Source organism: Phoxinus phoxinus, assembly GCF_949152265.1.
Source record: "Phoxinus phoxinus genome assembly, chromosome: 25".
NCBI classification, from domain to species: domain Eukaryota; kingdom Metazoa; phylum Chordata; class Actinopteri; order Cypriniformes; family Leuciscidae; genus Phoxinus; species Phoxinus phoxinus.
In genome coordinates, this window is record NC_136900.1 from 18,146,760 (window position 1) to 18,165,642 (window position 18,883).

Consider the following 18,883-nt stretch of genomic DNA (forward strand, 5'->3'; position numbering starts at 1 on the left):
TGATAGACAAAATGTTCTTTAAAGGGGCAGTTCACCAAAAAATGGAAACTCTGAGAGTTATAATCAAAGAAATATGAAGTTGTATGAAAACTGTGCAAGGAACAGGCCATTATTTTGAAATTTGTCCTTTTTAAGAAAGAAAGTCATACAGGTTTGGAATGACATGAGAGTGAGGCCAAATGGTGTTAGAATAAAACTTTTATATTTTTTGAAATGGTGCTACCTGACTAGAGAAAACCGAGGAAAAAGGCTGTTTCTTCCCTTTTGCCAAATAGGTTGGAAAACTTCCTACAACCAAAATGCACTGGGCTAGTTGTTGTCCAAAGTTTGCTATGGATAAGCTGGACCAGAGTCAAATACCACCTTGTTTTAGTAGGAAATACTACTTAGCAAACTTTTAATCATAATGGTGTTGACTTATATTGTTCCCAGGTGCAGGAATTCATAGAGTAAATGTTTAGCGGGAGTGAGTTAGTTTTGGTTTCTAGAGAAGGATCCAGTATGTTGTAGGCAGTGGCTAAATGGATGCATAGAATTGTACATACGGAAGGAACACTGTAACGGAAGTACTAAAAAACTCGGTGTTTGTAGTCAACATTTCAAACACAGTGTTTTAGGCCAAACCGAGGGGAAAAAGCAAAACACTGTCACGTACACAGGTAAGAAAGCTGTTGCCATAGTGTTACATTTTTACCATAATGCTGTAAAGTACTATACAATTTTCAGTGATAACCCTCCCCATACAATACAGTAAATGTTCTGTTAAAGACCCTCTTTCGATCCGACTGTCCGTGGGCGGGGATACAAAAATGTGGAAGTATAATCTGTAGAAAACCCTGGAATTGTCAAAACTCTGCCAAATAAATGTGCCAAATAACATGGACAAAGAGTAAACATTGTTCATTTACATATACTACCGACATTGTAACAATACAAAGCGGGTTGAAAATCAGCAAAGTTACATTTTAAAGTATTTTTATGGCTTGTTGAACTATCCCTTTAAGAAGACAAGTGAAATTAAAATTGGGATTGTGAGGATCTTACCTGTATTTGAGCCAATATGGCTGTATCGTGAGCTGACCTTCCGGATAATACTGTCATGGATTTGGTACCACTCGCTCTCTGTGTTACATCTGTGAATATAAATATAGTGCACCACAAGTTTACTATGAATTTCAACCACTTACAATGAGAGCTGTGTGATATATTTGAATATGATTTTCATTTAGAGATGGAACATTTAATTCTTTTAAGTAAATATATCGGATAAAGAAATTAAATAAAAATAAATAAAAATGAAACAAAGCAAAAACAAAACAAATTAAATGTTAAAATAAATACTGATAATATAAATAATTATTGAATTCTGTCTACGCTGTTGTAAATCGGCTAGAGATTGTAAATTCAATTAATTTAATCCATTTTAAATCATTTAAATTGATTCTATATTATTTAATTAATCAATTCAAAACTATATTTTATAAAAATGTATGTAGGCAATTTTTCTGTAAATTAGTTCTTGAATAAAACATTTTAAATATGATTGCCTAAAAAAGGGGTCTGGTCTAAATTATATATATAAAAAAACTTTTGAAAAGCCCTTAATATTTCAAATATTTCAGAGCAAATACATAAATATGCAGATGCATATCATCAATAGGGTGAAATATATATATACATATTTATTTATAAAGAAAATTGCTATATCATCCAGTCCTAAATTTTTATTATACATTAATTAGCTTCATAAAGTTACTCCAAAGAGTTAGGGTGTGATACTCACGAGTAGATCTTTAGCAAGTGATCGTCCTTGAAGTCAGCCGTTAACAGGTCGGCCACACTAATCACGGCACATCCGTATGGACGTTTGTACTGTGTGTTACTCACACTCTTTTTCTCTCCTGCGACCATTCGCCCTGCAAACACACACATTGTGGATCACACACTGCTCGTCTAAAAATAAATACGCGAATTACAACGTTTTCTTATTCTGCCTCGAAGAACACATAGCACTGTCACAAGATACAGTATAATGCGTCATGTGACACTTACGCATTATAGCCGTGTCTTACCCAGAAAATGTAGCTGACTTGTCAGTTTTATGTAGCTCTTATGGCAGAATTATTAACACTTATAGCTTTATAATGACGCTTGAAACACAAAAAGACATACCAACAACTGTTACACAACACTTCCCAGTCCACAGTGACATGAATTACATACATGCAAATGAGCATTAATCTATACTGTAACGTCACAGTTTCTGTATCGATGCAGGCCATGCATGTAGCGACGACTGCTACACAGACACAAAGGTGACGTTTACAGACAAAGACACCATCTTGGTCACATTTGACCTGTGGCCTGTCATTTAGCCGTTATAATACTACCACAACTATTGACGTAATTTGATGTAATCTGTCACTTTCCATATGAGATATATTTCCATATTTCCATATAGGAGATCCATATGACTCCTATGATAGGGTATCTAAGGCATTATGACAGGTCACACGGCGAGAAGAGTGATATGCATCCGACAGCTCTTACCTATTCTAAAAATATGAGCTATAACATACACATCTTTGCGAAGATCGCTACTTCCCAAATCCTTAAAAAAAGACAAACGTTTCATTGAACAACATTTACTAGATTCCATGTACCAAACATTTCTCTTTTAAACACCTTCTCTGTTTAAAAGTTACAATTTAATTGATCAAATAAAAATCTGGGGGGGGGGGGGGGGGGGTCTAGATAAGGGTCTAGATAAGTTTAATGTAATTTACTGCTATTAGAAACAATACAATGCAACAAAACAATAGTGATAAAATAAAAGAACAAAACAAAACAAAAGATAAAAACTAACAAGCAAAAGAAAAGAACTTAAATATTTGGGTGTTCGTGACATGATATCATGATAAACAGCAAAGCAAAACAATATTTTTAAAGCCTTTTTGTAATGTTAATTAAATGTCTTGCCACAAAAATATCATTTCTTAAATTATATCAAATTGGCATCAAATGCGGCAGCAAACTGTTGAGAAACACATTTTCTACAATATTCACAATTAAATAAATAAAAATCTCTCACATTTTCAAAAATAACGATCAGTCAAGGATATGCGTTTCACTCAGGGAACTATTTATATACAATAGTACCAGATCCATTTAATGCCAAAGCAAGCAAAAAGGACCAAGGACACGCCCTTGGTGCACCTCGAAAAAGTCCATACTTACAACAAAGAGTGTACACTGCCTCTCAGTCTTCTCTGGAGACTTAGGTAGCCCTTGCTTATTGAGGCGCACAAAGAACCTCTCACTGCACACAGAGAAAGAGAGAGACGGTCAGGTTCACCACAGACGTGCCATGGAGCATAAGGAATCACAGCAAGACTGGTGTGAGTGTGTACATGTGCGTCCACAACTGCATGTGTCAGTGGGTTTCCTCTAACACTTGTGCTAGGTAATTACAAGGAGAGGCCCATTGAGGCTCAATATCTCCTCGATTCTCCTTCACTTTCACAAAGTGCCCTGGGGCGTCACTCGTTCTGAATAATTTACAACGAGGAGGGGTGCCTGAACAGTACACTCCCTAACATGAGTGGCGAGAGAGAAGGAGGGAGAGAAAAAGGAGGCAGAAACCAATGAAAAATTCAACAAACACATCAAGGCCGTAGTTCCATCATGGATGTGAAACTGAAACATCCCTCAGGCTGATGTATAGTGGTAAGCTGATGCATTGACGTCGCAGTCGAATTGAATTGCAGAAATTAGTTCCCAGTAGCGGCACGATCAACGTAATAGTCTGATAGCGTCATAAAAATATACTCAAGGTACACGCACTGATGGACTGGTTGGGGTTGAAGACGTCTTTCAGACAGCTGGAAGGAATATGCCGATTAATTATTTATGAAATCGAGGTTAGACTGAATTTTACCTGTTTTTTGTTTGTTTGCTAGATCTGGTGGAATTTAATGAGGAGTCAACAGTGACAGACTTATGTTGCACTCAAACTTACAACCATTTGATTACTAACTCAAATGTTTAACAACTATGCAAGAAGATATTTTGAAGAATGTTTCAGCTGTTTTTGTTCATACAATGAACGTAAATGGGGTCCAAAACAAGACAACATTGGACCCCATTTACTTTCATTGTAAGGAAAATGTTTAACAATGTGAGCATGATTAAATAATGACAGATTTTTTTTTTGGGGGGGTGAATTAATCATACTTGAGAAACTTGAGATTGGGTGTCTAGGGTCAGAGATGGCACCTGATTGGTCGCATTTCCCTGCTGTCATAGACAGAGAAGAAGACTTCCAACTCCTCCCCCAGGTTTGAACTCATCATGCTCTTCATCTGAAGGAACAGGTGGTGCATGCTGGCCTGCGGGGGAGCCTCGCGTCTCCGATGACGTCTCTCCATCTATTTAAAAGAAAATATGATTACAATGACAAAGACATTTACAACAACAAGATCACTCAAAATTTCCATTAATTCTCTAACGTCCCTACCACGTCTGCACATACTGTATCTTTATGTAAGATACTAAATTTGTCTGTTGTTAAAAATCAACCTATGCATATTTCTTTGCTATAAACCATAGATTTCAAATTATAATAACTTTTATTAACGTTATTATGTTATATAAGGTAAAAACAGACCATTGGAACCCCAGGACTGTGGTTATATATTTAAGCTTTGGATCTTTTCTTTGTTCTTCTAAAGAACATGTTGCTGAAAGACCCTTTAAAAAGGCACTTAACCCAGGGAATGCCACATTAGTGTTTTTTTTCCTACTATCCACTCTTTAAATGCTCTCTCTAGTCTAGTACATCCACACCCACATCTTCTTCTCTTTTGTTTCTTTCCTTCTTCCTTTAACCCCTACCCCCACACCTCTGCCCACCCATGGACCAGTGAAAACTGGGACACGTGTGGTCAGGGCTGCAGCTGAGAGAAATTTTTGTGTGAATTCTGACTACATCTCTTCTAAAAACCTAGTAAGCTAGGCAGCATTTTAAGGCATTTTAGAATCCCCCTGATGCAAAGGCTTAACTTAATAATGCAGTCTACTAAGATACTTTCTTCTAACGGAATTCAAATGCAGAACTGTATGCTTCCTTTGCAGAGAATTCCATAATGCAATAACCTGTGAGAAATATTTTATTATTCATTCAATACTGAGAAGTATAGATTCAAAAAAAAGTTTAAAATAATAATAAAATAAAACATTTGTGTGTGTATTTTTTTTGTCATTTAATTCTGAGAAGTATATTATAGTTATAAAACAATAGTATTTAAACTATTTAAAACAAATAATAAAATAATAAATATTTATTTTATTTACAGTATTTTAAATAATCAATAATAAATACATTTAAATAGAAAATAAATACATAAATACAAATAATTAAATAAAAATGATGTGTGCTCTGTATATTTAATACTGAGAAGTAAACGATAGAATTTTAATAAAACAACAGTATTTATAGTCTTTTAAATGATTAATACAAATAATATGTATTTTATGTAAAATATTTAATAATACATTAAAATAAATACATAAATAAAAAGTTATAATAAAATAAAGTAATGAATTACTTAATCTAATAAAAAAATTGGCATGTGCTATTTAGATTTAATTCTGAGAAGCCTAGTTTAAATACACCATTTTATTAAAAAAAATGAATACAATTTATGTTATAAAATGAAATAAAATAAAAGGCATTAATAAAATAAAGGCATTCCAAATGATGTCCTTCCATGTCAGTTAGGACGCTCCCTTAGATGGCAACTGCTTATGTAGGCAGTAGGCAGCTCAGTAGGTTTTGGAACAGATATTATATTCCGAAGATCTGTACACAGGCACTGTTGTGGCTATGAGAGATTTGAACCAATTGTGCCAATGATGCTGCATGTATGCCAAATTATAAGGGCAGGAAACTGCATGCATGAAGTGTCTCTACAGTTTGCAAACAGCCTGTTAATGTGCCATTTAGCATTTCTCTCTTGTTCTTAATTACTATCATTTCCCTATGCACAAGCGACTGGAGGTGTGTTTGTGTGTGTGTGTGTGTGTGTGTGTGCCTTTGTTAAAACAGAGGACGAAGCACTCGAGAGAGAGCCTTGGCGTCAGGTCGAGCTGCAGTTGCCATAGTAACACAGCAATGAATATGGGCGGCAGAGGAGGGAGGTGAGGTGACTCATGGGTAATGGGAATGTGTGTGTGTATGCATGTATGTGAGCATGAATGTATGACTACCCACCAGCCGATAGAGCTCTGTGATGCTGAGCTCATCAGGGTCCACCATGCCGAAGTCCCTCCTGGGGACCAGATCCAGACCCAGCTGCCTGTCACACACAAAAATACAGATTTTTATTCTACCCATCAAATCTCACCATGGTTATTATAGATTTGCATTTGCCATTGTTTATTTCAATACTATTTTCAGATTTACTTTTCATTTTAGTTTAATTTATCAATGGATTTGTTATTTCATGGACACATTTTTATATTATACTGTATACATACATAATATTAATAGATAGTTTTTTTTAAGTTTTTTTAATAAAATAGTAATTAAATGAACAATTACATGATATTACATTTATATTATTAATTGCAATTAAACTGCTATTAATTCAATAGTTTTATTCTAATTTACGACAATAAACCAAGTCATTTTCAGACAACAATCTACAATAACTTTCACAAAGCGTGAATCAAATGGAAAAACCCGTTTCATTGTAAACCCTCCAAAAATTACAATATATACGTACTGAGAGACAAAACATACGCAACACGTCCCACTCGCTACTACCATCTGCGACTTATTTTTGTTAGAGAAAAACAGCATATAAGCATTCGAGCACATGGCTGACAGATTTCCCAACATTTGCCGGCAGTTCATCATGGCCGTCCCTGCCACTGCGTTCCACCCACTGTTTTTATGTACAATATATTTGCAATCACAGGAAAAAAAAAACATAATGTGGCAACCACAGGAAAGCAAAACTCTAATTGCTTAAATGAATCAAACTGAATGATTATGCATGGCGTTAAACTTGTCACAATACCCCAAAATGTCAGAAGTCGACACCAATACCATCATGATAATGACAGAATTCGTATTTTGGGGCACCACTAGCTCTTGAGGTGTAACTCACTCATTGCCCCAGTCGAGCCGTGCCGTGATGTGCTGTTTGATGTCACTCAAGCGGTCGTGAGTGAGGTGACCCACTAGAACCTGCTGCCGCAGCTCCAATATCTCATTCATCACATGCCACAGTCTGTGAAAGAGATCCCCTTCATTTCTCTGAGAGTGACAGAAACAACAGGAGTGGGTGACAGAGATGTTTACCTTTATTAAAGGAAAATTTTTTTTGGAAATAAGCTCATTTTCCAACTCAAAATAGAGTTAAACAGTTGAGTTTTACTGTTTTCGAATCCATTCAGCCGATCTCCGGGTCTGGCGGTAGCACTTTTAGCATAGCTTAGCATAGATAATTGAATCTGATTAGACCGTTAGCATCTCTCTCAAAAAAATTACCAAAAAGTTTCGATATTTTTCCTATTTAAAACTTGACCCTTCTGTAGTTACATCGTGTACTAAGACCGACAGAAAATGAAAAGTTGCGATTTTCTAGGCCAATAAGACTAGGAACTATACTCGCATTCCTGTAATAATCAAGGAACGGTGTTGCCGTACCAGCAGCGCAATGATATTACAAACTTAGTGCCGGTCACGTTGGAAGATACCTAGCAGGGGACTATTTTCAGGCGCTGCGTAATATCATTGCGCCTGCTGGTACGGCAGCACAGTTCCACTTCCTTGATTACAGGAATGAGAGTATAGTTCCTAGTTCCCATTTTCTGTCGGTCTTAGTACACGATGTAACTGCAGAAGAGTCAAGTTTTAAATAGGAAAAATATCGAAACTCTTTGGTCATTTTTTTGAGTGAGATGCTAACGGTCTAATCAGATTCAATGATCTATGCTAAGCTATGCTAAAAGTGCTACCGCCAGACCCGGAGATCGGCTTAATGGATTCGAAAAGTGTTCCTTTAAATCAAATTAGCTCAAAAATCATCTATATATATATAAATTCCTGGTTTCCCATGACCTTATGTACCATGTAAAAATATCTATTCTTAATAAATTCACTCATGATTGACAGTTAAATCAACTCCATTTGTTCAGCGTGACACAAAGAGAGATCTTTACCATGTAGAGCTGCTTCCACATGGTGCCCCAGTCTCTCAAGGTCATAGTTATCTCTGTAATGACCGAGTCCTCGGTGGGTATGACGGTCTCAAACTGCCTGCAGGGCGAGACACACAAACACACATTCACACACACTCATCTGCACAAGCTCAGGATGGAAAGCAGTGACCTCACATGACCACGAGAAGTAACACTGACTCATGAGGACATGTCCGCAAATACATTAGCAATGGCTTGTGGGATAGTGAAGGCTCCTGTCGCTTCAATACAGCGGCCGAGTCATTTTGCAAATGCATTTTATCCAAAGCAGAAAGACGGTCCATAGTAGCAGTATAGTGTTTTTTCTCAAGGACAATGGTGGCAGGTCAAAGGTGAGATTTCATTAGCCGTCCAGTTCATCAGTTCACCAATTCCTGGTATCGAACCCGTTATCCTTCAATTTAACAGATTCTAAACCTTCTTTCTTTTAAATAAATGCAATGACAATTTTTAAGTGTGGCTTAACTGTCCAAATACGAGTTTAATGTAGGAATTACCATTATTTCCAGCATATATGTTTTTTTTTTCAAGACTCATACCCTTTGTTCTTGACGTGGGCATTCTTGAGGTGAATATAGGAGCTTGGGAATATTCCCTGGGGAGAAAACACAAAGTTATTTAATGAGCCTGTAAAACACATAAGAGTGAGTAAACAAACATGCGCTACCATCTGTATATAAATGTGCCAAAATTCAAAGCAGAGGAAAGAGATACAGATAAATCAAAAAAGAACAGGAACCGTTTAACTTTTGCACATTGTTACTGTGTCAACCGTGCAGCGGCGTAGGATTGCTCTCACCTTTACATTTGGATTCTTTGTGATGAATCCTCTGTACCATCCTACAAAATGACATTTAGAATTATTTCAGACTTCAACAGCACAATGGATAATGTAGTAAACATTTACAACCATTTAAACTTTAAGTATGTGATGCAAAAATATACTTGGTTCACTAAGGGTGTTTTGGGCACTTTTGACCCTGTGGACTTATATACAAATTATACTAGTGAGTGAGTAGGACTGTACGATATTGGAAAAAACTGACACTGCAATTTTATATTTGATAACTTATGATACTATGATAATTTATTATGATACAAATATTATTGCTGTCAAATTGATTAATCGCATCTAACATAAAAGTTGTATAAAGTGTATATATATATATATATATATATATATATATATATATATATATATATATATACACACGTATACAAATAAATGCAGCCTTGGTGAGCATAAGAGACTTCTTTTAAAAACATTAAAAACCTTACCGATCCCAAACTTTTAAACGGCTATAATACAGTGTATATGTGTTTGTGCGTGTGTGTGTGTGCGCGCGTGTGTGTAATATATACACACACATATTATATGAACAAAAACTTTTATGTTAGATGCCATTTGACAGCACTAATTTTAAGTTATTTAAAAAATAATCAACTGTAAAGAGTTATAATTTGTTTATAATCTCTGTTATAATCTACAAACGACTGACTGCATATCAACAAATAAATTCAACAGAATACATCTCCATATCTGAGGATCTACAGTTCGGAAGAATTTGATTGTCAGCTACACAACGACAACATTGACTACCTTCACATTTCTCCAGAATCTGCACCGTGTCGCCGATCTCCAGCGGGAGTCCATGCTGAAGCATTCCCCGGAAATTTGCCAGCACTGAGGGAAAAACAAGCAGACGCGACGCATGAGTAAAGTTACAGTTCTGACAGACCACAAGGTGACAAAACCATCTGTCTTCACAAAATCTGCATGGAAACCGTCTTTACTTCGGTTTTATAAACATTACATTCAATATTCACAGCAGAATTCAGAAACAGTCATTCTCAATTCACCCAGCACACATTTCCTTATGAAAAATAAACCATACTATGCTTAGATCTGCACTTCTAACATTATCTCACTTCTTTCTTAAATAAACCCTGAGTCACCTCCCAAAGCACAAGTTACATAACAAGTACAAGATCTCTCCACACAGGAGCACATAGACTCAACCTATCAACCACTTCCAGCATCCATATGCCTACACTCTTTATGCACAAATATGTTCATCTTGAGGGCTCATTTGCATATCAAGTGGGTTAGGAAACTATCTGACATGGAAATAAATAAATATTCAAATGCATAAACAGAACCGACAGAGTTCTGACACTGCTCAGAGGTTAAGCAGGCCGCCAGAACAGCCATGTCAGCTTTTAAAGACGAGATGTGTGTGCTCACTGCCTGTCAGAGATGTGAAGCAAACACACAGCATTCGTCCTGAATCCACCAGAGATGTTGCGAGTATACCATAGATATGAATATATAGGATCCACATTCTAAATGTCCGCCATCTTGGAACAGTCAGCGTGTCGTTACTCACAGTAAGAATCAATGATGCCACAACATTGCGTGTTTTGTGGTTTGTGTTTTTATATGAACTCAATATTAACAGAGTAAGATATATTATACTATGGTAACTTTTTAATGTCGTGTTAGCTGACGCCGTCGTCTTTTTTGTATTGTGTTAGTTTAGCAAAATCATCTGCTGAAGACTATTGCATAATAGACATTCATATACAGTTGGAGATTCTCAGTGAACTTGCTCTCGAATGTTCACGGACCGAGTTGACAGTTCCAATATGGCGGATGGCTTACATATAGCGGCCTATATAAACAGCCACTAATGAGGATTCTATGTATATTTATTTATGTGGGCAACACCACTTTTTTCCAATCAAATACAAAGTGATCAAGGTCAATATCAACAATATCAATATTGATACTTCTATTAAATATATCTAGTCTAATTTCCAAGCGCAAAATGGGTATTACAGCCATTTAAAAAAAAGATATTATCAGTATTAAATAGGTCCAAACAAACTGTAAACTATTAGACTACTTTTTGTTGTTGTTGTTGTTGTTGTTGTTTGACATTACCGGTAATTAACAAACATTTTAGAACAATCAAGTTTAAAAAAATTCTCAACTTTAGATATCAAATAATTTAATAAATGGGTGCATTATTAGAGTGCTCACATTTTCCAAAAAAAAAAAAAAAAAAAATGCATTTAAACATTTTCAAATATTAAAAAACATTTCTAAGAAACATTATTTTTTTTATTGAGGTTTTTTTTCTTCATTATGATATTATATCTTTATTTATTTAAAAAAAAAAGAATGTGGAAAAAAATCTAAATTATTTTTAAAATGATTATGCATTTTTGAATAAATGAACTGATAGACCAAAAACTGAGTGTCACGTCATTGGCCCAACTATAAATATCTTATTTAACCAATCAATTTTCACTATCTTTTCCATGACCAACCATATGCAATTACTGGATTAAGGACTTTTAATAATCATTTTGATTCAGACGAATCTAATGACTCGTCGTGAACCAGTTTTGAGTGATTAACAGAAGAAGAAGAAAACGCTGCTCAAAAATTTTATTCACTAGCCTATAGCTTACAAACAAGTCTGACAACAACATACAAGTCATAAGTCATAGTCATGTTGTCTTCCAGAAATGCACAAATCTAGTTCACAGGGTATTTATAATCTAGTTCAAATATTAAACGGCATATGATTCTTATATTACAGCTTAAACCTCTATTTGAACCTCAGCCATGGCCAACGGGAGTGACAAAAGCTCTGTTGTAGGACGGGCGAACCCGTTTGAGCTGTGCGCCTGTGCTAAACGCTTTCCCACGGTCCTGCTGTCAGCGCTGTGGACACACACTGCTGTTTGGCAGCCAGTGGCCCGTCTCACAGAACCCTGACCAGGTGCAAAGAGCCCTCCGGACCCCTGTGACTCAACCCTGTGGCTGGGACGTTCAGTCGGCTTGCTTCTGCGATATAATGCGGCTGCTATTACACATCGAAGCATTTTAGAAAGGTTAAGGTGGCATTCATTAATGTGGCCGCATTTAGAGACTGAATAATGCTATGCACTTTGTGGATCTCTGTGGATATGAAGAATATCACACACTGCATATTTTTGAGCTGGGTATGTTTGGGGAAAAAAAGGTCCTGATGGACTGAGCGATTGTTCCTTGCATCACTCTGGTTGCTTTGCGGACACATTTTTTTCCTCTGCTGTGTTCTTAAGGTTATAATTATCAGAAATAATTTCCCCTCAAGTTGGACTGTTGTTATGAACTGTGTGTAACAATTACAATTCAGGTATGCATAAAGCTTTCTAGCCTGTGCATTCATAATATAATCGGTAGTATTGTAAACATTACGGATACACAAAATATTGGGGCCTAATTGGCTGATATTACAGTTGTTGCTTTTTAATCAGCCAGTATTGTATAATTGTTCATTACCCCTATTTTTACATGTATATTAACTTTGCTAATGACCACTTAAAGTAAATAATTAGGAGATTGAAATAATGATTATTCATTTTTTAAACTGCACACTATAATGTTGTGATGCCTTAATTCACTTGTAGTATTTAAAACACCTGATTTAGTTTATGTTGTCTTATGATAATTATTTCATGTTAGGGTTGATATCCATTACACATCTATTTTGTCCAAATAAATAAAAAATATCAAACTGAATTTTAATTGAATAACTATTAATTGTGTTTTACTTTTTAGCCAATTATATTATTTGAATCAAAATACAGTACCTGTCAAAAGTTTGGAAACATTATATTGTGTTTTTGAAAGAAGTCTCTTCTGCTCACCGAGGTTGCATTTATTTAATAAAAACACAGGGGGAAAAAACTGAATATTGTCAGATATTATTACAATTTAAAATAATTGTTTTCTATTTTAATATATTTTAAAATATAATTTATTAATGTGATGGAAAAACTGAATTTTCAGCATCATTACTCCAGTCTTAAGTGTCACATGATCCTTCAGAAATCATAATAATATGCTGATTTGCTGCTCAAGAAACATTTATTATAATGTTGAAAACAGTTTTTAATGCTTCACATTTTTGTGGAAACTATTATATAATTCAAACATTAATGGTGAGATTAAAAAAAAGTGAGATAAATTAATACTTAATCAAAAGTGACAGTGAAGACATAACGTTACAAAATAATTATATTTAATAAATTCTTTAATAAATGTATACTAATAAATGGAAATTAATGCGGTTCATTGAACTTTTTAATTATTAAAGAAACCTGAAAAAAGTATCACCATTTCCACAAAAATGTTAAGCAAATGTTAAGATGCACAACTGTTTTCCACATTGATAATAATAATAAATATTTCTCGAGCACCGTATTATCATATTATTATGATTTCTGAAGGATCATGTGACACTTAAGACTGGAGTAATGATGCTGAAAATTCAGCATTGCCATCACAGAAATAAAATGCATTTTAAAATATATTAAAATAAAATAACAATTATTTTAAATTGTAACAATATTTCGCAATATGTCTGTTACTGTATTTTTTGATTAAATCGTGATCCTAAGAGAGACTTCTTTCAACAACATATTTTTTTTATGTTTTCAAACTTTTGACAGAAACTGTTTAATATCTAATGTATATATACATTAAAAATGAAAAGGCTATAATATTTATATAGAATACATTTTCTGAGCAAAAAACTACTACAAATAATTTACTAGGTTTTTACATTTACAATAATAACTGGAAAATTATGCGACAATGTAACTTTATCAAAGATATGAATTCATACCATGCAAAACATAACATAATTGTTTGATGCTTCAATGACTATCTTCCGGCATATTTTGACAAAATCTCATATATGTCAGCCAGCAAAGCACAGCACTGATCCGATTCGGCAAATGAAGGTACAGAACCATCAACTGACATGAAACATTATCACGCTGCAGGCTTCATTAAAAGCACAACTGAAAATCTTACCACAAAACCTGCATATTCTGTGGTTTCATCATTGCTTACTTGTATTTTACATGTATACTCAATGTATTCAATGCAAACGCCCTTTATCACCATTATCAGAGACAGTAAATCTGATGTCAGAGTGTTAATCCAGCAGCAGAATCCCCTGTGGACAGTCAGAGCTCGCTGAAATCTGTCTGTATGTCAGGGTGATGGATGGCTGAGCACACTAAACTCTCTTCGTATTGCTTTTTGACGCTAGCTGTAATGTTGCATTGAGTCAGCCTCGAGAGAGGACAATGCCAGCCGAAGGCAGAGCGCGATACTCTTGATACAAAGAAATACCAACACAACACTTAGAATGCTAATGGAAGATGTTTGTACGAGTACGTCTGGGATCAGTCCTGCAGTTCTTCTTGTATCGAGTGAGGCTGGGATTGCACAACTAAAGTTACATGGGATTGGAGAGATTGAACATAAGATTTTAGCTTCGATAACGTTACTACACCGTTTGCTCCAATTAAAGCTGCAGTCGGCAAGTCTGGCAGATTGAGGGGACTTAGCCAAAATTTTTCATGTTTACAACTCTCATGCCCCTCCCCCACTCCCACCAAGCACCCTACCATCGAGTTTACGAGCTCGTCAGTGCGTGTGCACTTTTCATCTCCGCCATCACGCTTCGCACAATCCAACATTGCGAACTTCAGGCGTGTGCATGTGATATTGTAACGTGCGCGAGGGGGGATCTGTGGCGTGGTCATGAACTGTGATTGACAGTCAGATCTCACACAGCCCTGCACTGATTGGACCAGAAGAAACGGGAGCGGTTGATTTTTGCACAACAAATAACAGGCTCTAGGTGGAGGTAGAAGCGCAGGTTTTTTATGTTGTTCTGTCGGAGCATAGTGTCGCAGGGCTCGGAAAATCGCCCGCCCGACGTCCCGGGGCTATTGTGTTTTCCAGTCGGGCAACCAAAATGCATAACCGGCCTGCCCGACGGGCTATCTGAAATAGTGTTCGCTTCAGTCTTGTTATAATCAGATTCAGCGCGTTCTTCGTCTTCAATCCGCAGTGGCGCCGAACAGAGCGCACGTCAGAAACCGAGGACAGGCCAGGGTGTGTGTGTGTGTGTGTATCTGAGCCTCATTGGTCTGTCACTACTCGTCAATGTCAGAATATTAGAGATTACCAATCAAATCAAAGTAGGCGGGATTTATATTCACAGAAGCGGCTGAGCGCGAATTTTAGCAGAGCGACTCGACGCTTCAGTTTACGGTCAAGTGCGATAAGATGTAAGTAGCTAAACTAAATATTTCACAGGTTTTTTTTAGGTCATAAATGTTAAACAAATGACAAATTATCAGGCAAACGAATTTACTTGTCTAATTTCGCCATTTTGAACTGAAAATAGGCCTTTGTAACGTGACTCATGTAATGTAATTCGTTTAACTTACTGTCATTGTGAGGAGACGAGAAACAAAGCCGTTTTCATCTTGTTAGGCACAATATTAATAACAAATGTGTACATGTTGAGAATTAATATAGTACAATTTGTAGCCTTCAGTAAAATAAAAAAGTTCAGCTTTAGCAGGGGAAGAGACGGGGCAAGATGAGGAGACTGAGAGAAAAAGAAAGAGTGATGGATAAGAAGTGAGAGCAGGTATTGACAAATCTACTGCCCGCTGACATGGTTTTAAAGCTATTGTTGTCCAATTTTTTGCCATTCAAAACATCTTAGAATGCACATATGTAGATAAGAGAAATCAAAAATTTCTCGGGCCAATAAAAATGATGATAAAACCCTGCCATCTGCATGTTAAAGCTGCAGTCCGGCACTTTTTTGGGTTTAAAAATATCAAAAAAGACATTTTTGGAAAAAAACGTAACCAGCCAGTGTTCAAAACGATCTGCTTGCCTTACCTCGATTCAAAACGGTAAGCTTGTAATAATGATTTTAATTCCAGTGGTACTGGTGGATTTCCGCGGGAATTTCGAGCATGTCTTTGCGTCATTACGTCACTTCTGTACACATAGAGAAGGAGTCCCCGGCTAGTCGGCTATATAGCGTGTGTGGATGATGGTGGAGATTTAACTTAGCACTTGGTATGGCGGATCCCGAAAGTTTAAAGCGACAATCACCAGTGACAACTGGAGATTCACCAGTTGTAAAACCCAAGACTTCAGACTTCAGAGTGGCTACAGAAAAAATATATTTTTCACGTTTTGATGTGATAGTATAAGCAATCGTTAGATTTAATCAGCATAGCCTCTGCAATGCTTCCCCCCACCCCCCAAATTTGGTCAGAACAAACGTGAATGTTACTTACTTGTTCAGATGACATTTTCCGATGAAAATTCTAATGTTGACACTTTCAAAAAGTATACTCCGAGATTGCTGATGACAGTAGGCTACAGTATCCACAGCGACGCGGCAGCCTCAATACATTGTGTTCATCCGCGCTGTTTCATGCCGATTTACTGCCCACGCACAGTTAATAATTCCGCGAATAACTGCAATTGCAGATTTCTAACAGAGATGGCGACAAAGAGGAAAAACGACGGACTGCAGCTTTAATGAAACTAGTTAATTGTGAGCGTTAGACCCTAACCCAAACTGTTACCTTTTTTTTTATTTTTATCATACCCTCATTGGGGGCTGAGCCACAGACAGATTCATGTTCCATACTGGTCACACACATTTCACTTCAGAGAACAAGATGTATATTTGTATTGGTGATTCTAATTTGATTTTTTCATATCCAATTGTTGATATTTGTGTTTTGAAAAAGTTTTTGATTCATGTTTTGACTCCTAACCAATTTTCTACATTAAAAATTGTCTTTTTATGTGGGCTAGTAAAATTAATTTCGGGCTACCAAAATCTGAAGAGTGCCTGCCCGAAGGGCTACCAGCGATTTAGAAATTTTGCGAGCCCTGTGTCGGTTTCAGTGAATATGATTAAAAAAAATCTTGCCGACTTCAGCTTTAAGCCTGTTTCTCCATTGATAGCCATTCAAAAGTATAGCTGTAAGATTTCCATTTTTCATCGCTCCATTTCATTGCTCCATTTTTATAAATGCATTTTATAAAGCCTGACGTAAAATAATAGTCCAAAAATCAAATTTTTGGAAATGGAACATTTTATTGAACCTTTAGACATTATTATTGTATCAAATACGTTAGGCTTTTATAGGGTTAAGCTGGAAGCCTATAATATCTACAGGATGGTGATAAAGCTTTTGGTTCATTTAATCACACCGAGCATTAGGAGAGACACAGGTTCAATATATAGGCCGAAAATGGCTCAGCCAGTCTCTAAAAACAAACTTTAATAAAAACCAAGTATCAGAGGTACACCAGCAGTGCAGTTTTCTCATTTGATGTGTAATGATTCCCAAACTCAGCCCTTGTGTGCAGTAATGAGAATATTAGTTTTGATATTACATCTCTCAAATTTTGCTTTGTTCTATTCGCTCCCAGAGCGCAACATCATTCTATATTAACACTTTATTTGCATATAAAAGAGTGCAGGTCCTATTGTAGTGCAACAAAAAATAAAATGCCATCACTGTAAAAACATCTCACTTAAAATAAACACAGGCTACTATAATGCACAAAGAACGTTTAGATTAACAAATCAATTCTGTCAGCAATATACAGGATTATCAGAAAGAGAAATCACAAAAAAGGTATAACATTTCAATTGTTTCTCCTATAAACGCTAACCTCTGTAGGAGCCTTTTTAACAAACGAGTCTTGATCAAAAGTAACTGACCTTTGTCAAAAGATGTTTCTAACACATCAAAATATATCCCAGCCTTTCTACCCCAGCTTATTAATAAGCCCCCAAAAGTGTAACTGTGACTCTGAGGTACTATTAAAACATTGCTCTGTTTGTTTAAGAACCCCGGCCACCCTGACATAGCAACAGTGGCTCAACCAATAGCGTGAGTTGGGGGGAGTGGCTGTCTGTTCATCTGACCAATGAACGACCGACCGGTGAGTGTTATAGAAACCTGTTTGCAAAGAGTCATTATTTAAGTGAAAATATGCAAGTGAATAAATCTATTAAGAAGTATCAAACGTTGTCTCACAGCTTCATAATTAAACAAGAGAGCGTCCTCAGATGGTTTTCTGACAACTGAATGGAGTCTAAATGTGTTTGTAGTCTGTGTTCATTAGTGAAGCGTGGCTCTCAGATGGGAATGTCTTGTAGCTGTTCTCCACGGAGCACGGGACGGCCGTTATTACCAAAATGCCCAGAGAGAGAACAACCGAGACGGAGAGAAAGAATGTGGAAAACACACAGCAAACTCACTTTTGGGAATTGTTTGTCTTCGGCTGTCACTTTCTCTAATGTTACAGAAGACAGTCTGAGAAAGTCAAGAGCACGTAACACATTTCAGAAACGCATTATCGCTTAGCTCCGTCAATTTGATCCACATTTTGAGGAGTGAATTATCACTTAATGCCTTTATTTTAGAAAAAAAAAACTGATGCTCATGCAGGCGATGTAGGTTCAAATCCTTCTCTCGCTCACAAATATTAATATGCGAACGAATCATTCTTTTGAACAGGTACTTTTGGTGAACTGGTTCTAAAATCAGACTGAATTGTCAGAAACAGTTCATGGCTCGAGTCAGCACATCGGTAAAAAAAAAAACTAAATTGGTTAGTTCACCAATAATGAAAAAATGCTACCGTTTAGCATATCTGATGTGTGCGTTGATGAATGTTTATATGTGAATAAAAGCCTAAATT

The 18,883-nt window shown here is 36.2% G+C and overlaps 1 protein-coding gene across 1 annotated transcript in view; it reads right to left on the reverse strand.

Annotated features, from left to right (window-relative positions):
• The window catches only part of dock4a (dedicator of cytokinesis 4a), a 71,925-nt gene that overhangs the window by 44,403 nt on the left and 8,639 nt on the right, over positions 1-18,883 (reverse strand). The window contains exons 2-12 of the mRNA XM_079604075.1: positions 9,869-9,952; positions 9,068-9,108; positions 8,808-8,863; positions 8,230-8,326; positions 7,173-7,321; positions 6,272-6,356; positions 4,276-4,427; positions 3,238-3,319; positions 2,551-2,611; positions 1,784-1,916; positions 1,045-1,133 (exon numbers count right to left, since the gene is read on the reverse strand). Of these exons, the coding sequence (XP_079460201.1) occupies positions 1,045-1,133; positions 1,784-1,916; positions 2,551-2,611; positions 3,238-3,319; positions 4,276-4,427; positions 6,272-6,356; positions 7,173-7,321; positions 8,230-8,326; positions 8,808-8,863; positions 9,068-9,108; positions 9,869-9,952 (1,029 nt within the window). The remainder of the gene's footprint in view (positions 1-1,044; positions 1,134-1,783; positions 1,917-2,550; positions 2,612-3,237; positions 3,320-4,275; positions 4,428-6,271; positions 6,357-7,172; positions 7,322-8,229; positions 8,327-8,807; positions 8,864-9,067; positions 9,109-9,868; positions 9,953-18,883) is intronic.